The 20,396-nt window shown below is 53.0% G+C and overlaps 1 protein-coding gene across 1 annotated transcript in view; it reads left to right on the top strand.

Moving 5' to 3' along the window:
• CNGB1 (cyclic nucleotide gated channel subunit beta 1) overlaps window positions 1-20,396 on the top strand; it is a 64,685-nt gene that overhangs the window by 13,998 nt on the left and 30,291 nt on the right. Inside the window, 6 exon segments of the mRNA NM_001284462.1 lie at window positions 3,834-3,996; window positions 5,400-5,480; window positions 11,225-11,312; window positions 11,998-12,034; window positions 17,473-17,632; window positions 20,194-20,301. Coding sequence (NP_001271391.1) covers window positions 3,834-3,996; window positions 5,400-5,480; window positions 11,225-11,312; window positions 11,998-12,034; window positions 17,473-17,632; window positions 20,194-20,301 — 637 coding nt within the window.

A 20,396-nucleotide genomic window follows, 5' to 3' on the forward strand; every position in this document is an offset into this window, starting at 1 on the left:
CCAGGCAGGGCGAGGGGAACCAATCCCAGAACTGCCCCTTTCCATGGAAGCAAGAAGGGCAGCCGAGGGCAGCCTGTGGGACTCAGGCTAGACAGCAGGAAAACTTCCCAACAGAAGGCTGCAGGAAAGCCCATGGAGGACTCTCTTCCAGAGCTGGCCTGCACAGCCTTCAGCATGGGGCCCGGCACACAGTTGGTGCCCTCACAGGATGCATTTTTTCCCAGAAGAGGATCCCCTTAGGTTTGGCTGTGTTCTTTCCCTTGAAGAGTTAGGGCCCAGCAATGGACAGCAACACATGCCTTCAGTGACATTAAAAACCATAAATTAGCACATCAAAGCTGTGATTGCATGATATCTTTACTTCAGAGGAAGTTAATCTGGGTACTTAGGTTTGAAGGATGGGTAGGTTAAGGTGGCCTGTGGTCTGGGGGCAGCAGGAAGGAGGAGTTTGCCAGGGATCCTGAACCAGTTGCCCTGGGCTCCAGCTGGTCCACAGATGTCTGTGTTTGGACAGGAATGATTTTAAACATTAGAATTAGTTGCCAATATCTAAAGATGAGGGGACATTGCACAGGAAAAGTCTGGCTTCTCTCAAAAACTAGGAATATCCACACAGTGCTTGTGAGGACAGTGTGAGCAACAGCTGCCCCCTGAAGGCAGGTAACATGCTCCCCTTCACCCACATAAACCATCTCCCTGGCTACATAGGTCTTTGACTTTGAGGCCCCTGAGGTCCCAAACTGGCGGCAAGTGAAGGGCAGCCTGGGAGAGGGAATAAAGTGAGCAAATGCCTAGAGATGAGAGAGGGAGAGTGGTGAGTACTTCACTGAAACCCGAGTTCCTGATGTAGAAAATAAAACCAGAAAAGCTGGGGCCTGATTTTAGGAGACTAGACTTTAGCAATGGAGAGCCACCGAAAGTGATTGAGCAGAGGAGTGACTTCACAAAGATGACTCTGAGACTGAGCAAGCATTGGAGGCAGAGAAAGCAATTGAAGCAAAGGTTCTTGAACTTTGGGCCACATCCAAAGCATCTAGGACCCAACTGTGCCAGAGAGGATGTGCCTGAGCTTGGGCTTTGCCAGAAACCCAGGGTCTGGTGGGGACCTTGGCCTAGAATCCACGCCCTTAGCCTCCTTGTTTGCTGATCCTGGAAATAGGAGCTCCCTCCCCAGATTCACCTGATGACCTTCTCTGCTGGAGGCAGCCCATTCAGTTGCCCTAAGGGCCATCCTAGGCTGGCAGAGAGGCTGCTGGCCAGGAGGTGGTATGCCAGTGAGGGACTCCAGGAGCCGAGTTTCAGCCCCACATGGCACCAGGGGTGTCCGTGTGAGCTTGAGCACCCGCAGTGCTTCAGTGGCCCCATGTGCCACCCAGGGATGGGGCCCTGGAAAAGCCAGCAGAGCTGAGAATCGGATGCCTACAGAGAGGGTCTCAGAACCGCACCCCTGGGTCAGTGTGGCCAAGTACCCCATGCCTGGGCCCTGCCCACCTGGTACCTTGGCCACCATCCTCTTCTCAGAGCCACAGAATCTTTGGCTGTAACATGGGGACAATATAGGGCATGGCTCACAAGACTGGCACAGCAATCGAAGGAGGAAAAGCTTGCAAAATGTTTACTCACTAAAGAATACTGAAAAAGAAAGCAAGGACATAAACAAAGATGGCATCGACTCTTTAGGACACCAAACGCTGGGCTCACCCAGTGCCCATTACAGAGAGGCCACCCATGCCAGGGAGACACTCATGGGACATGTTCATCGCCTGGGATAGCACACTAGGGAATTGGCAGTCAAGGAGACCTGTCAGGTCAGGCAATGTCAGGCAATGCCTCCGACATCCTGTGTGGCCTTAGACACGTCACTCAACCTCTCGGAGCTGGCTCTGTGGTTTATCAAATGGTGAGAGCAATGTTCTCCCCATGTAGAGTTGCTATGAAAGTTAATGAGCTCATGGGCCAGAGGTTGTTCCGTGACATAGCAGGATGCCCCTTGCTATGTCAGGTGGGGACTTGCACCCCAAGTGGCTGCTCAGGGGAGAGATGCTACACCATGACTGGACGTTGGTCGAGAATGATGTTTATGATGCGACCCACCACTGGATTAGAGCCACGCTTGGAAGAGCCTCCCTGGTTAGACCCCAGGGCTGTTTGTGGGGCTGAGGAGCCAGGACTGCGTGGAAGCCTAGCTAGTTCAGGATGCCTGTGGGGAACTTCCCCGGGGGCAGGCTTATCCTCTCTCTGAGAGGCAGGATGATGTCTGTACTCGGGAGCCAGGAGGGGGAGCAGGAAGGGGCAGCTCCCAGAAAGCAGACAGCCCGGAGCCTGGGACATGGGAAGCACCCTGTACAAGAAGGTGTTAACCTGAGTCTCAGTTTGCTCATCTGTAAAATGGGGAATAACATAAAAGGGGGAAAATAAAATGGGGGGTAACAATTATTCCCACCTCAAAGGTTGGTGTGAGGATCATTGAATTAATTCATGTATATCACTAGGTCAGGCACATTGGAAGTGCTCAATAAATGCGACTGCCATTATATTATTATTAGTATTACTTTTCTGCACCATGAACAATAATTTCCAAAGTCACAGAACAAGACTTGGAGCGAACTCCCATTTACAGTCACTGTTAGGGGAGCCTGGGTGGCTCAGTCAGTTGATCATCTGCCTTTGGCTTTGGTCATGATCCCGGGGTCCTGAGACTAAACCCCGTGTCAGGCTCCCTGCTCAGTGGGGAGCCTGCTTCTCCCTCTCCCTCTGCTTGCTGCTCCCCCTGCTTGTGCTTTCTCTCTTTCAGTCAAATAAATAAATAAAATCTCAAATAAATAAATAAATAAATAAATAAATAAATAAATAAATAAAGTCATTGTTAGGGTACCTGGGTGGCTCAGTCAGTTGGGCATCTGCCTTTGGCTCAGGTCATGATCCCAGGGTCCTGGGATCGAGCCCCACGTTGGGCTCCCTGCTCAGTGGGGAGCCTGCTTCTCCTTCTCCCCTCTGCAGCTCCCCCCTCCTTGTGCTCAATCTCTCTGTCAAATAAATAAATAAAAAATATTTAAAAAAATAAAGTCACTTAGTAATTCATGCTTGGCTGAAGGGCCATCAGGATGCCAGAGCTTTGAGGGAACACCTGAGAGTCAGGCAATGTCTCCCCTTTTCCCCTTTCTCTTGCTTGTTGGGGGTTCCTGATGGGATTCCCTTATCCTCCTTCTGCCCCACACTGTTTGCAGTGTCAGGGACCTGGGTACATGGAAAAAATAGTGAAAACAACCGATTCCTATCTGAAGGTGGGATCACCTCTACCAGGAGGTCAATCCCGTCAGAGTCTCTAGGCCCAGGAGGGAAAGACTCCTGGAAGCGGGTGCTGAGGTTAGGAGCATGTAGTATACTGTCATCAGTGGGTGGCGTGTAGAGAATAGGCGGGGCGGGGTGGGGGGCAAGCTCTCTCTGCATCCCTGGGGACAGTCTAGGCCACCCTGCATCTGCACATGCCAAAGCGGACCCCAAGCCTGGATCTTTCATATCACCTGTGATGCTGTGGTTCTGCTTTTGCATAAGCCTCCAAGAAGGTGGCCCAAGGGGACACAAAGGCTAACTGCTATCAAAGCTCTATCTCAGGAGGAAAAAGAAGGGGAAGACGACTAGAAGGAGACTGGGTGAATGAATGATCATGGGCTTCAGCCCTGGTCTGGTTGCTGAAGTTTCCCAGATGATGGTGCTCTTTCTGCTGCTTGGCTGGGAGCTGGCTCATGGCTGGTGAAGTCCAAGGCCCCCCATGTGGTCCTGGGACTCAGAGGCCCAAGCCCACTCTCCCCTGTGCCCTGTGTCCCCTGCAGTCTGCATCCTCCCTGGAGGCCAAGAGGAGCCCGATCTCGTCCTAGAAGAGGTTGACCCCCACTGGGAGGAGGATGAGCATCAGGATGGTGGCGCCAGCCCACAGGACTCAGAGGCAGCTCCAGCTTATGAAGAGGAGAATGAGGCTGTAGAGGAGATGCCCAGGTGGGAGCCAGAGAAAGCCCCAGAAAAAATGACTGTTTGAGAAGATAACAGGTACACAGTACAGAATCCCAAAGGTACCAAAGGGCATAGAACAGGAACCAAACCTGCCTCTGCTTCTTTCTCCTCCCTCCCCCAGACATCCATCCCTCTCTCTGGGAACAGAAACTGCAGGTCTCTTCTCTGCCAGTTCGGGGAGCACCTGAGCATTTACAGGCATGGCTCCCCACCTCCTTTTTTTTTTTTTTTTTTTTGCACAGAAGATAGCATATCACATGCACCTACCTAGATTTAAAAAATCTTAAAAAAAAAAATAAAGTCACTGTTAGTAATTCATGCTTGGCTGAAGGGCCATCAGGATGCCAGAGCTTTGAGGGAACACCTGAGAGTCAGGCAATGTCTCCCCTTTTCCCCTTTCTCTTGCTTGTTGGGGATTCCTGATGAGACTCCCTTATCCTCCTTCTGCCCCACACTGTTTGCAGTGTCAGGGACCTGGGTACATGGAAAAAATAGTGAAAACAACTGATTCCTATCTGAAGGTGGGATCACCCCTACCAGGAGGTCAATCCCTTGTTGCTCTATTCATTCAACAAGATACCCCTCCACCTTCAGAGCTTAGAGAGATCATCCACAGCATTTTTTGTTGTTGTTTACAACGGCATAGTATTGTGTTGTATGGATGAAGAGTAGAAGTTATCTACTCTGCCCGCTATGGATGGACATTTATGATTCTGAAATTTTCTCTTTTTTTTAAGATTTTATTTATTTATTTGAGCAAGACAGTACAAGCAGGGGAAGAGTCAGAGGGAGAAGCAGGCTCCCTGCTGAGCAAGGAGCCCGAAGTGGGGCTCAATCCCAGGATCCCAGGATTATGACCCGAGCCGAAGGCAGACACTTAACTGACTGAGCCACCCAGGTGCCCCTGAAATTCTGTTATTATAAATATTTTTCAACAAACACTCTTGCACATATGTCCTAATACATGCACGTGAGTAGGTGTGCAGGATAAGTTTCCAGAACGGGGGCTGCCCCTCCATAGGGACATCACAATCATTGTTCCCACTAGTTGTCTTGGAGATAGCCTCTTGAGCTGGAAGGTCTCAGGTCCACAGGCCTCTGACCTACGTTGTCAAGGTGGGGAAACTGAGGCCCAGAGAGGCTCAGGGGCTGGCCTAGAGTTGCCACTAGGATGGCAGGAGTTGAGTCAGGCCCCTCATGCTGTGAAGTGGCCTTGCTGCTGGAGAGAGCCCGAGGATGCTTAGGTGGGGTTCCCTTATCAAGTCTTGGTTAAGAAGTCCAGGTCTGGTCTCAGAGGTCACAGGACATCTTCCTGAAAACGGGGACAGGAGGTGGACTTGGGGTGGTGCTGCAGGTGGGCTCACCTCCTACTTCTGACCTCAACTCAGGAAGCTGCCCTGGATTCAAGAGGAGAGAGAAGATGAGGAGGAGGATGGAGAGGAGGAGGGAGAAGATGAGGAGGAGGCAAAGTAAGGTGCTTGTGTGTTCTCCATCCTTCCCACAAGGGCGACTAAGGGAGGGGTTACAGGAAGGGGCAGTGGGGCTTCTGGGGTGCTGGAGCTCTTTCCTTGTTCTGTGCTGTGTGCTGCTGAGCACTGAGCAGAGAGGCTGGGGAAGCTGGGGGTCCCCCCACTGTGCTCATTATGATCTGGACCTCTTATTGTCCACCGCTGAAACTCTCACACACCTGTATACACGCATGAACACTAGAATGCAGCCTCCTTGGGGGTGGGGGTTTGTCCATTGTGCTCACTCCCATGTCCCTAGAGCCTAGGCACCAAATAATGCCAGCTGAGTGCATGGATGGATGGGGGAAGGGGCCCACACAGTGGGCTCACAGCCCCTGTCATGAGCCAAACCAAAGTATAGGGCTGTGTCCCCATCCACGCTGCCCACAATGGTCCCATGGGTGCCTTTGACACTGAAGGTCTGTCCCAGATTCTGTTCTATGGCCCATTAATGGTTGATTCTCCACCCACATCCATAAAGATTTCCACAGGAATACATAGAGAAATAAGTTAAAATAATGGTTAAAGAATGGCAGTCAGAAACCACTAAAAGTTACAATCATCAAACCCGCTGAAAGACTAGATCTTAGTTATTTCCAGCCACTAACAAGGAATGATCATCATGTGACATGGTCGAGGTGCTAATTAGCACCGCAATGGCAATCATATTATAATATAGAAACGCACCAAATCAATGTGCCGTACACCCAAAATTTACACAATATTATGTCAAACACATTTCAATGATAAAAAAAAGACCACCAAGAGGGAGAATTTTAGCAGTGTGGGATGGACAGGACAGATGGAGAGGGGGGACACAGGGAGAGATGGGTAGCAGGTGGCGGGGCCCAAGTGGAGTTGGGGGTGAGGGGTTGGAGTGTAAAGTCAGGATGTTAGACAGAGCTGGAAACCACAGGGCTGGAGGAGAAGCTGGGGGAGCTGGCATGGTGGAGGAGAGGCCCAGACGCCACATCAGAGCCACGGAGATTCGGAGATTCGAGGACCCAGAAAGGCCTGAGGAGGAGGTGCCTGTGAGGGGGGTGGGAGACGAAAAGAGTGTGGAGCCCAGGGGTTCAAAGAGGGAGTGGTTTGCTGCCTCAGAAGCAGCCCGTTGTCCAGGGACCAGTGACAATGCAGCTGGTGGACATGGGGAGAGAGGATGCATCAGAGGTGGGGGCCAGATTGTTAAGGCCTTGTGCTTGCTTTCCTGGGAGCACTGGGGAGCCATTGAAGGTTCGTGAAGGGGGGGGTGATCTGGCAGCTGTAGTGTGGGGAGACTGAGGCAGGAAGAGCTGTGAAGAGGCTGCTATCACGGGGCAGGCCAGACGGATTTAATCTGTCCCTTGCATTAGTCCCCATCCCTGTGCCTGTTCCCTCCATGGTGCCCCGGCCCACACCTTCCTCCTTGACCTGTGCCCCTGGCCCTGGCTCGAGACGGGCTCTGCTCCTCCTGGCAGAGTGACCTGAGCACGTGCACACGGCATGGAGCTTCTGCCTCTATGTCTATGGAACAAGGGTACCAACAGCCCCTGCAGAGTAGGCACAGGGCCAGCTGTGTAGCCGGTATATTAGGGTCTGGCCCGCAGTGGGTGCCCCATCAAAGGTCGTCAATGTTCTCATCCCCACTGAGGGTCACTTACCGTCCCAGTCAGGAAATAGTCATACCATGAGACCAGCACAGGACTTCCGGGCTGAAGACCTGCTCAGTGGCATCTGCCTTTATTCCACTTTCCCTAGTTTGCATATAACTTTTTCATCACTGGGAGGAGACCACACAGCCACTTGCTTGCCTCCAGTGATGGGGAGCTCACAACCTCTTGAGGGACATCCATCCCATCCTTATACACCTCTGACTTATGAAATTATTTCTTCCATAAAAAATGAGCATGTTTCCCTATGGTTTCTGTAACCCAGTCCGAATTCTGCCCTCTGGGTCCCCCAGAGCCGGGGTGCTCTCACTTACAGGTGACAGCCCTTCTCTTGGGTGAAGGCTTAGGTGTGGCCCAGCCTTATTCATGCAGCCCCATCTGCTGTCTGCTTTTCACCTTGAAGGCCAGCGAGTTAGTGTACTCACACGCAGGCACCGACTACGCACATGTTGTCAGTGCACAGTACACACTGGTACACGCACGGATTGCACTATGCGTACACGCCAACACATACATACAGACACACACATGGGGTTGGGCACACACCTATATGTGCAGGTATGCACACAGTTACACCCGCACATAACCCGCACACATGCACAAGCACACACACGCACACACACTCATCTATGTGTCCACACACACGTGCACACACAGGCACGCAGATGCACACTTGCATGTAGGCACGCTCTGCCCTGTGCACATGCTCATGCACATAAGCCTGTGTATATAATTACCCACAAACACTGCAGACACACATGTAATCACACACATTTACCCAGAGTTTCAAACTTGGGGAACTTTAGGGCCCAGGGCCCTGGATGGGGACGAGAGTGCAAGTGATCCCAGGGCCAGGGCCAGAGGGTGTCAGGTGTGGGCAAGCGGCTGGGGCTGTCCTGGCTGGGGGAGGATGCTCTCTCCAGCTTTGCAGAGGCACAGGGGTTACTGATGACGTGCGCAGGCCCTGGTAACAGGCAGACAGTCGCCTAGCGACCTGGTCTCTGCCGGCAACAGCTCAGCTCTTCCTAGCAACCGCAGCCTTTTGGTCCCCACCTAGCCTCCCTGGGGGCATTTCGGCAGAGTTCCCTGCACCCCCCCTCAATCTGATTAGAAGCAGGAAGGATCAGTGGCTCATCTGCCACCCGAGCCACCCTGGCTCCAGCGCTGGCCTGGCAGGCCTGGGGCTGGGCCGGGGGTCCCCCAGCTGTCTACCTGTGTGCACTCGACCCGGGGCTCGGGATGAATGTCACCGCCCCCAGCTGAACTCCTGCATCATGGGCCCTCTTGTCGGCAAAGACAGCGAGACCCAAGTAGGTGGCTACTTCTTCCTAGGGGTTCCCCTTCTTCCTTTCAGGGTTGGGGTCCCTGGTGAGGAGTGTGCTGAAGACCTTGGCTTAGGGGCATAGCCTGCCAGGTGCTGCTGGGGAAGAGGAGCAGGGGTGGCCAGCATTGGCTTCTCCCTGCACCTCTACCTTCGATAGCCAGCTGGGGAGCCCCTCTGGATGCCCACCTCAGCCAGTTTGTCTGATCCTCTGCTTGGAAATTGCTAGGATTGGGGAGGTTTCTAGAAGTTGATGGTCTACTGCTTCTGAGCCAGGCAAGGAGGGGGCCTGGGGCCCATTGTGGGCCAGGGGCAATGTGACTTTGGGTACATAGCTCTCAAAACAGCCCCTGGAGGCGCTGACAGGGCCACAGTAGGGCTTGTTAGGTGTCTTGATAGCTGGAGATGTTTGTGCAAGATGTTTCCAATCCACGTGGGTGACTCATAACCCTGCAGGATGCTGCCTCCCCTACGATTAGTAATAATAACGATGAAAACAATCATGACAACAGCTGCCATCTGAGTAACACTTGGTGTCCATGCCAGACTCTGGGCACTGATTATTCATCCCATTTCACAGAAGATGGAACTGGGGCTCACAGTCCTCTCCATGTCCAAGGGGTGCACTGCCAGCAAGTGCAGAGCTGGGACCATAGCTAACAGTTGGTGCCACAGACAAGGAAATTGCTTATCAGTGTTGAAAGATGGGGGATGAAGAATGACACCAGGCATGGGAAGTCTTTTTTTTACTTTTTCATGAGATTCTCACTGGCCCTTCTGACTTTACTCAAATAAGTCAGGCTGGACAGGCTGAGTAAGTCCTACTCATTTGACAGATGGGCAAACAGAGGCAGACTGAGGGCTTCCCAGTGACATGCTCAAGGCCATCTAGTGATTTCCTGGCCTGATTCTGGAATGAGCAACACCCCAGGCAGCCCTTGACTGGACCGTGAACGCTCATGTCCTGGGCTTTTCTGCTTGGAGAACTGGGCAGGGCATAGTTCCCACAATGTTTTTAGGGGCCTTCAAGCACATTTTAATTTCTTTTGACATCAGACCCCAATATGAACTTTCAGTGGAAGAGAATGTTCGAATATATAATAGCAACATATAGATCTTCATATAAATGTAATCACAAAATAGAATTTTTCTTTTTAAGGACAAAGGGGCCCACGAGGGCTAAAGTGCCCAGGCCCCAGGAAAGTCATCAGGTGCTTTTGCTTTTGTGATTTGAATCTCTTTAAGAAAATCTGTCTCTTCCTGGGCAGGGTGGGGAGTATGACCCTGATAGCTGAGGCCCCTTACAGTGGAAATAGTTATGTGCTGATGAAGGGAAATGAAGTGAGTTAGGTGATCGGATCCTCAGGACAGACACTTGCCTCACTCCTCCATGTCACACGGGGCCGTGTAGACTCTCAGAGGCAGGCAGCCAAGTATTGAGGACATGGCCTTGGGGTCAGAGGTACCTGTGTTTTATCCAGGCTTGCCTTGTGCCAGCTGTGTGACCGTGGATGGGCCATCTGCCCTCTCTGTGCCTTCCATTGCTGAGCTGGAATGGGACCAGTCACAGCCCCAGCCTCTCAGGGTGGTTTGGGTGAGAATGCAGGGAGTCATAGCCCATGCGGACTGCTGTGACAATGTGATCACTGATTGATTCCTGCCCCCAGGCTACTGGCTGCAAACAGACTGGGGTTGCAATTCTGTCCCAACCGGCTCACCCCACCTCGGGAGAACTGAGGCTCAGCCCTCTGGGCAGGAGATGGTGAATCCGGGTTTTCCAGACGGCAGACATTACAGAGCACCCTCTGTGAGCCCTTGCTGACAGAGGTCTGTGAGGTGGGGTGGGCCACTAGAAACCAGGATCTGATTCTAACTACAAAAGTCCCATTGGCCCCTGGTTCTGAGTCACCACTTCAACCCAGAGGCTGTGCACGGGTATCGAAAGGCCCAATTTAGCCCATATACAGGCTCTTTTGTTTATCTACATATTACCATGAGTATACTAATTTGGATTAATTATCAGCAACTAAAGATTGGAGATCCCACCGTCAAAACATGTAGTTCAGGCTCCTCTTGAAAATCGGAAGATTTTTCAAGCCAAGTGGGATTGCTGACTCGGATGGGTACACGTTCTCTGCACCCCTGGTCCCCGTCAGCCTGGGCCAGGGACCCCTGAAAGCTTCAACGGCCGAAGTGTGGCTCTGATCTCATGCCTGGAAAGAAGTAGGGCTTGCATTCAAGGTTTGTGTGGTGTCCGACAATGTGATTTTGGCCAGGTTAGATCACCTCCCTGGGCCTCACTTTCCTCATATTCCCTGCTTGCCTGCATCACCAACATCACCTGGGGACCTGCAGAGGGGGAATGCTGGGAGTATATTTTGAACACTATACAGTGCCATTGGTCCCACCCCCAGAGGACAGTTCCTCAAATCACCCACCACATTTTTCTTTGCACATGCTGTTCCCTCTTCCTGGACACCCTTCCTTACCCATTCCTCATGATCAACTCATTGTCCCTGAGATCCAGCTCCGAGGCCACCTCCTCTGGGCAGGCCTCCTTCCTAGGCACAATTGTGGTCTGCTTGGCCTGTGCAGGGATCCTCGTGAGGGTGAGGACCTATTTGTGGGCATCTTGGTGCACCAGCTCCCAACACAGGGGCTGGCTCTCAGCAGGGCTCAGGAAATGTCTAATGTCCCTAACGCTAGCCCTTTCCTCCTCCCCCGTGGGGTCACAGTGTCCTGCTGGATAGCTGTCTGGAGGCGCAGGCTGGCGAGGACCTGACTGGAGTAGACAGAAGCCAGCCCCAGAGGGCCTCCCAGCAGGTACGGAGCGGCACCGGGCCTGGTACCGACCACCTCTGAGGCCTGGGTGGGGGTCGGCAGAAGTGGCTGCGGCTTTGTCTACTTTGTTTACAGGGGGATTTTCAGCTGGTGAGATGCCGACTGGACAGAGGGAAGCAGGGTGGTGGCTACAGCAGGGCCTTGCTAATTATACCAAGGGTCCTGTGGTACCAGGGGGGGCCTGGGATGACACGGCCATGGTGGGGAGCAGTGGTCCTGCACGCCGGTCCTCATGTGGCTGAGTGACTCTGGACGAGTCGCCTCCCCACTCTGAGCCTCAGTGGCCACCTTTGTAAAACGGAGCTAAGGACCCCTCTCTAGGGCGTCACGTGTAGTCATACACTGTGAAGTGTAGTGCCCAGGGGGAGCCTGTGGTGGCTGCTTTAGCCGCTCGAGGCCTGCATGCACAGGGCTGCGTGAGAAGACCTCCCTCCTCATCTGCGCCAACTCCAGGCACTGGGGCCCAGGGCTCCCGTGTGCCCTCCCCTCTCCAGGGTGGAGGCTGCCTCCCTGGATGCCCCAGCAGGTGCGGTGGCAGGGCCTGACCCGTGAGGCAGCGCTAGGAGTGGAATCGGGGCCCCTGAGGACTCTAACAGGGTCTGGGCAGGCCTGGGGCTAGGAGGAGGCTTGGGGGTCTCAGCTTCTGTTTCCCCTTCATTGTCTGCAGGAGCTGCAGGAGGAGGCCGTGACCACCAGCCCAGAAGGTAGGTGTGCCCTGGGGTCGGGGGGCGCACAGAATGTTGTGGATGTTTTCAGGCCAGGGGGCAGCCTAGGCACAAGGGCATGCACCCCCTCTCCCTCCATCTCTGCCGTCCCTATGCCTGTCTCATCCTTGGGCAAAACCCATCCTCTGCATCTTGGGGCCACATTATTGAGCTTCGTGATGTATTTCAAAGGCCCCAGGAGAATCACTGGAGGCTCCCAGGACTCCAGCAGGCCTGTGGAAACCCCACTCCCGGTCAGCCCCTCCAGCCCCCTGCCTCACTGGGAACGCCGTTCTCTGGACCACCAGCTAGAGAGGGATTGGCTGAAATGTAGCCTCTCTGAGTGACAGTCGGGACCCCAGCTTGCAAAGGGCCCGGCCTAGATCCATGTCATGATAAGCTTTTCCTTACTGCTCAGATCCCCAGGCCCCGCCCAGCACATGCACTTTGCTGTTATTTACCGCCCTCACCCCCAAACCCGAGAACTCCAGGGATGGTGCGGTAGAGTCCAGGGGAGCCGAGGATAGCTAGGCTGAGGAGCCCGAGACAGGTGACACGAGCCCTGGCCTTACAAGCCTCCAGGTCCCTCGAGCCGCCAGTGCTCTAGCCACACTGTGAGGCAGACAGACCATTAGAGGATGTGGCTGAGCGGTCAAGGGCACAGACCTGCACGTCACCGTTGGCTCCTTCCTCCCGTTGCTGTGTGACCTGGAGCCGGGTGTGTGACCTCTCCTAACTGTGGCTCCCCACAAGGAAGACAGGGCAATAGTAGTACCCACCTCCTAAGGCAGGTGGGCAGGGCGGGGGGATAGTGTGTTGCGGGTACCCAACCCTGTGTGGCGCTGAGGCAGGAGGCCACATGGGGACCACGAGGCCTGTGTCCCAGCCAGCCAGAGACTGACCTGGGACTGGACGCAGGTGTCCTGACCCCAGGCATCCCGAGCTTGCTCCCCACCTGATCTCTGAAAAGCACCTTCTATTGACTTGAACGTGTTATCGGTAGGAAACCTACTAAGTCGGAACCCCACACAGATGAATAAGACCAGGGTTGCCCTGCTGCAGACTCAGGTTCTGAGGGCCTTGTTCTGCCTCCTTCTCCGGGTCATCTGGAAGCAGGTGGCCTGGGAACCACGCTCAGAAACACAGGCAGTGCCATTTGTCTGCTGCTCCTCAAAAGTGTGGACCTAGAACCAGCAGCTTTGGTGTTACCTGGGAGCTGGTTGGAAACACAGAATCCCAGGCCCCACCCCAGATCTGCTGAACCAGAATTGCATTATAACCAGATCCCTGGTGGTTTTTTGCACAATAGTGTTTGAGAGGCAATGGCCTCGAGCCCTGGTTCTCAAACATGTCTGCGCACCAAAATCATTTGGGGAGATTTTAAAAATCAGACATTTCTGAGTGTCCCCAGGTGATTCCGATGTAAAGCCTACAGAACATTCCTGCTTCTGGGTGGAAGAGAAATTCATTGAGCTCCAGGGTTTCTTTGGAATGGAACATCCTACCTGGCTGAGAATGCTTCAGTCCAGGATATGTGGGTTCTTTGATTCTAACATTTTCTGTCTGAGTTGGGAAATGCCACCAGTGGTTGGTTAACAGAGCACAAAAAGTTGGGGGGCCCGGTGCTGTCCCTCAGAGCTGTCAAGTAGACCAGCCACATGACATGACATGATGACGCTTCTGACATTGACTCCAGGGACACAAACGACGTTCCAGGCTTTGGGTGCAGCTGCTACAAGTGCAGGAGGGTACTGGCTGGCCCACGTTGGCGCTGGTGGGCAGGAGCCTACCTGCCCTGCCTCCCCCAACCCTTGTTCCTGGTTGCAGTCCCCAGGGTCCCACCTCCACCTGAGCACCCCGGCCCCAGCACCATGACCAAACCAGGCCAGGATGTGGAGCTCAATCACCTGGTCCAGGACCAGCCACCCGGCCAGGTGGCTCCAGGGCTTGCTCCTCCAGCCCTGGTGGAGCACCTCCCCAATGTGCCCAGCTACCACCCCCCAATCACCCGCATCCCTGTCCTCATCTCCCGGAGGACGGCCTTGTCCAACTCCAACTTCGCCAAGGAGACCAGGAGTTCCATCCGTCGCCTAGGTAGTGTGATCTCATGCACCTAGCATGCTTGTGCCTCAGTGTGTGCTTCTGCATGGCTCGGGCTGTTCCCTGCATGGGTGCCGTGGCAAGGTATAGGACTGCCAGTTGAATTCATGGAAAACCACCCCCTCCTCTGTTGACCAATGCCTTCATCTTGCTTTGTGGTGACTTAAGAAGTATTAGTCCCCTTATCTCTGTGCCTCAAATCCCACAATTAGCAGTTAAGTTCTTTGGGTTAAACATTGCATTCTGTAGATCATCATTTTTTTTTCTTTTTGTTTTTACAGATAGTCAATCACACCCCAGTTTAAACAGATTACTAAGCTCTCTAGGCCAAGAAACTTGGGTGGGGGAAGAAAATAAATTGAGGGGATTGGGGCAGAAGGGGAAGGTGGGGACCCATTTCAGACAGAGTCTTGCTGACCTTGATGATTTTCTGGGAGCTGGACTTTCTAAGAATTGTTGATACTGCCCAGAAAATTCCATTTTAGGAAAGGAGAGGCCCCCAGGTGTCTGCAGGCAGACCAGGAGTAGAAGCATCCTGGGGGCCAGGGAAGGAGGGCTGTTTGGATCTGTTTAATTGTAACAAGGTCCCTGCAACAGCCTTTGGGCTCCTGCTGCTTGCTTCTTGGTGACCAAGTGCTCGGGAAAATCCTGGCGCCTCTGGACTAATCCCTATCACTCTGCTTTAACTGGAGCCAGACCTGCCCACTTTCCCTTTTAATTGAGTGATAGTGTGCAAGGTTGCCTGTGAGGTCAGTAGGCAGGTAGAACTGAACATTTCCTGAGAATAGATCTAGTTCTGTCTTTTTTTCCTGGCTCGTGGTGGGCATAGGATGGGGATGAGGTGGTGCAGGGATTGGCCCGCCAGGCTCAGTCTTCTGGGCAAGCCCTACATCTACTCACTCCAGAGCATCTTCCAATTTCTACCCCCACGGATCCCTTCTCAATTTATGCTACCTTCTGTACTGGTTCTACATTTATTCGCTTGGTATTTTTATTTCGGTATATTCATTTTTTAAATTTCGTTAAGTTTATTTAATCAGGAACCTTTACAATACTATTCCAGTAAGAAACCAACATCATGTGCCATAAATAGAAGGCATACATCGAAATAACAAATAAGAAAACAAAGTCATGCTAATTGTTCTAGCGAAGTGCAATGACCTGCTGAAGGCTCCCAGGGGAGTCCTGCTCCCTTAGCCACGAAGAGGAATTAGGATGTGTCCGAGAGGCATCAAGGCTATGGTAGCACCACGCTGAGACTTCTCTGTGCGCGTTCAGGATCTAGAGAGAATGGGAATGGGAGGAATGTTCTCATTCTACGTTTCCTTTGCCTCATCTGTGTCATCTTAAATCATCTTGTGTCTTCCCTGGTCCCTGGGAGCCCCACACTTGGGGAAATAGTCCCACTGTCATGTTGGGACAGTGGACTGATCCAGCTGTGGGGGTACGACCAGAGATGATTTGAGATGTTGCGGATAAGGTGTGGCAGCACGTAGTAAGATTATCCCTATTTCAGGGATGCTGCTTGGCACACCGTGAGGCTTTGTTTAAACAGAGGCCTCTATGTGTGCTGGTCACCTGCCTCGGGATGGAGGAAGAGGCTCAGAGCCGGGCTGCCTGAGTCCAAATCCTGGCTCTGCGGCCAGGTTCTTAACTTGTCTGTGCTTCAGTTTATCCCCAAAACAGGGACCATAATAACAGCAGCCTTCTAGAAGGGCTGGGAAGGGGGAAAGAATTAATATATGTAAAACACAAAGAATTTAGTAAAATAAATGCCTGGCAGGCACATCGGAAGTGCTTCACAGTAAATATGAACTATTCTCTAAACCAATTTAATCATGCCATATTATTCGTTCTTTTTTTTTTCACAATATTATTCTCATTCTATAAAAATAAAATACCAGGCTTAGGGGTTTTCCTCCTTTCCTGGGGGTGATGGAGGTTGCAGAGTCTTGCTCAGCAAGACTGCCCCCCGCCTCCCAGGCTCCCGGAGACGGCCTCACAGAGGGGCTACGCCGGGAAGTCTGGGGCCCTGAGCATTTTGGACAGGCTGCCCTGGGTCCGGCTGCTGCCCCAGCCCCACCCCACCCCCGCCCCAGCTCACCCAGCCGGGAAGCAGGCCCAGGTACCTGTACCTCACTCCCTCTCCTGCTTTCTGCAGCCCAGGGTATCTCTTGTTAGTTCGGCAAAACTTCCTCCTTAAATCTTTAGAAACATCTCCACCCCCGCTCATCCTCTTCCTCTGAGGGCTGAAGGCTTAGTAGGACAGATGCTAAAAGGCCTTGCTTAGACCCCCTCCGTCAAAGTCCACAAAGTGCTGGCTTTTCTCATGGTGGCCATTTCAAACGAAAATTTAGTCTCCGAGGGTTTCAAAATGCTCCCTCTCCCCATTTTGGTGGTATGTGCCCTCCTAGCTGGTACTGGGCTTGCGCCTGGCTGCTAGCCAGTGGTCCCACCCAGGTGTGGCTGGGAGACCCCCCCCCGCCCCGCCCGGCCTGCTCTGGGCCCCTCAGCATCCTCCGAGCTTCACCTCAGGCAGGGGTCCCCACAGCCCTCGGGGTGGGCGATGAAGCCTGAGGCAGGGCCACCCCTTGCCTCCCCAGGGAGGCCCCAGTTCTTGGGATGTGGGACACGGCACCAGACCTGTCAGAGGTCAGGAGGGAGGAATTGGGCTGATGAGTTCCAGGGGCTTCTGGCACACCCCAAAACAAGGAGATACCAAAACAGATTCCCAAACAGGGGTGACACATCTGACCGGGACAAGCTGCTATCTTGAATTGCAAGAAAATTCCCAATGTCTCCACGTGAGGCCCTTCAGGAGTATGAGGCCATGTGCCTTTATCATCCCTACCTTGGGATGGGGAAACTGAGGCCCAGAGAGGGGAAGCAGCTGAGGCTGTGTGAGGCCAGGCCCTGGGACTTGGGCTCTCCCAGCCTCTCCCTGACCTTTCTGGGTGCTGCCGCCCAGCACCCCCACCCCACTCCCGCCAAGCCCCAGGTCCTTGATGCTTCTCTGGGCCTGGGGAAACCAGCCTGAGCTTGGGAGAGCTAGACTCCAGGCAGTGCTCAGGAGCTTCTGTGCTTCTATGGTGTGGTGGCTCCTTTTGCAGTTCCTGGGCCGGTGTCTGGGGTGGCCAGGCCCTCAGAGGCCCCCGGAGCTCTATGTTCTTGCACTCTCTGCATGGAGCTCTCCTGTGGGCCCCACTGGGGGGTGAGGCTGCCAGAGGCCCCTCCAAACATGCTTTCTGTGGCTTTACTCAAGAACAGAGCAAGGCCCTTGGGACCCGGCTTCTCTCTGTCTCTCTCTTTCTGACTGTCCTCTCCTGCCTCTCTCCAAGTGCCTGCTACAAAAGAGCACCCGGAAGTGCAGGTGGAAGATGTTGATGCGGACAGCCATCCCCTGATCGTGGAAAATACCCCCTCACCTGAGCTGCCACCACCTTCTCCTGCCAAAGCCGACACCCTCACGGTCCCAGGATCTGCCGCAGGAACAGAAAGGTCACCTTTTACGCTTCCCTTGGGCTTTTCAGTCACTCAGTGCTTTGGTGTCAGGACTGGGACTATGGCCCTACTCCCTGGTCCTAAACCCTGGTTTAGGACTCTATAAAGGATTCTCCAAGGAAGTCCTGTCCCAAGTATAGAAGGGGATAATAAATGTGATAAGGCTAATCTCCACTCCCTCATTTTATTATGAAAATAATGGAATGGAGATATCAAAAAACACTAGAAAAATAAGCATCCTCATCCCACCACACTAGATAGTGATTTCATTTTACTGCCTTCTCTTCTATATCTGGTCTATGGGCCCTTGCTTGTGTGTGGTTTTAACTGGAGGAGTGATTTGGGTCACATCTCATCCAAGACCACATCTGACATTCCTGCAGTTCCATGTGCCAGAATAAACTTCATAAATATATTCTCATTGGGCACTCTCCATAATGGAGCTAAGAACATCTCTTTGGGTTTCTTCTCTCTGTCCTTGGGCTCCTTTCTCAAGTGGAGCTCCTGGTCAAGGCTGTACATGTTTTTATGCCTCTTGATATAAATTTGTTGTATGATTAGAGTTGGTTTTGGACAACCTGAGCCAGGTAACAGAGGTCTTGCATATAGCTGTAGATAAACTGTGAAGTGCTTTGCAGTACTTTGTAAATAACTGTATTTAAACTGCAGGGAGTGCCAGCTGCTTCTCCTTTAGTGGTTGAATTGTGAGATAGCTTCCTTTTCTTGATTAGTCTTTACTCTCCTCTAATGGGCCTTGAGTACTTTCTCAGCCAAGGTAAAAAGCTTGCTGTAACAGAGATGGCTAGATGTGACCAACTGAGGGCTCTCTGATTTTAATGTAAAGAAAAGAGTTGTAATCTCATCTAGCCTTGGATCACAGCCCACTGTCCTATCAGTCTTCTTGTTTCATTCTTTGAACTATACACAAAGCACACATAACAGGAAATGGAGCCAAAACTGTTGCAGACATCTGGTCTACCTCCCTCTGCTCTCACCATACAGGGTTGGGGGTAGATATCTGGGCACAGAGAGGGGAGTAGGCTCACCTGAGGATAAAATCCAAGCCCTCTGCCTTCTGTTTATGGGCTAGGCCTTGACCTTAGCACTCACTCACTCACTCATTCATTCACAAACATTTATTGAACATCTTTATATATCAGGCTCTGCTCTGGGGTGCTGGGGATGCATCAAGGAGGAGCCTGACAGGGGCCTGCTGTCACAGAGCTGATGTTCTAGGGGGGCTGGGATAGACTATGAACAGACAAGACTGCTCCAGAGAGCACTAAGTTGAACATGACTCCGAGAAACCAGGAGATCCTCTACTTGAGCCTCTGCCTGAGCATGGCCCTGAGAAGGGAAAATTCTGATACCTGACTTGAGAGGCCAGTGGTGCCTATGGTCAGAGGTGGAAGGAGCATTGTGGGCAATTGATAGGCACCAAAACACCACAGGAACCACAGAGGCTGACGGAGGGGCACACAGGCAAGGCCATGCCTCATAGCTTAAAGCCTGGTTTTGGGGTGAATCCCAGCTCATCACTCACTGATGTGAGGCTCAAGGCAAGCAGTTAACATTCCTGGTCTTCCTGTTCTTCCTGTAAGATGGGGATAAACACACCACCAGTTACTAGATTGCTGGAAGAATTCAATGAGTTAATTCATGCCAGGTGCTTAGCACAGGGCTGTGGGAGCCTAGCTGCTGACTCAAATCCACACTCTGGGGTCTCGGGCAGCATGTGCTCTCCTGGCTCAGGAGAGAACACCAGGCTGGGTGCAAGAGTACCGAGTTTGGGTCCCCCCTGTGCAAACTCTGCCCTCAGTGCCCTCGAATGTGAATTTTATTTAGAGTTGAAAGAAGTGAACCCATGAGTGCCGCCTTCCTTGGGGAGGTAGCAGAGGGCAAATGGATAGTTCCAGAGCTTCTAGAATAAAGGCAAGTGCTGCATATCCCCCCAGGCTGTATCCTTCTAAAATGTCTGGGATCCTGAGTCCTGGTGGTTGGGGATGGGAAGAAAGACAGGTGGATTTGAACCCAGACACCATCAGCCAGGACTCCAATGGCTCCAAGTGCAGTTGCCATAGACATGGACCAAATGACAGGGGACCCTGGGGAGGCTTGGTGTTCCTTCCTCAGACAGGGAGCCTGGAAGAGGTGCGCTGGGGATGCATTCCCTATAGACTGGGAGGGGACGCAGGCCCTGTAGACTGGGAGGGGACACAAGCCCTGTAGCCTGGGGGGGGGGGGGGCGGGGACGCATGCCCTGTAGACTGGGAGGGGACACAGCTCCTATAGATTGGGAAGGGACGCAGGCCCTGTAGACTGAGAGGGGACACGGGCCCTGTAGACTGGGAGGGGACGCAGGCTGTGTAGACTGGGAGGGGAGGCAGAAGAACATTTAAGCTGAGGTCCCAGTGAGTCCTAAGTAACTCATTCTACCCCCTGCCCCATTCCCCCTGCCCAGGGTTCAGCTCTAGGTGATCTGCAGGCGTCAAAGTCGGCTCATTTCCCTGAGGCCCCTGCCCTTGCTGAAGGCCTCTTCTCTGTCTGTGTCCTTGCAGGAAGAGGCTGCCCTCCCAAGATGATGAGGCTGAAGAGCTCAGGGCACTGTCACCAGCTGAGTCCCCCATGGTCGCCTGGTCAGACCCATCCAGCCCACAAGGCACTGAGTGAGTGGGGATCACCTCCAGGGTCTCAGAGGTTGGAAGTATGGATAGCGATGAGCAGGCAAGGGGAGGTGAATGGGGTGGCGGACAGCACAGAC

This window comes from Canis lupus, chromosome 2 (assembly GCF_011100685.1).
Source record: "Canis lupus familiaris isolate Mischka breed German Shepherd chromosome 2, alternate assembly UU_Cfam_GSD_1.0, whole genome shotgun sequence".
NCBI lineage: Eukaryota > Metazoa > Chordata > Mammalia > Carnivora > Canidae > Canis > Canis lupus.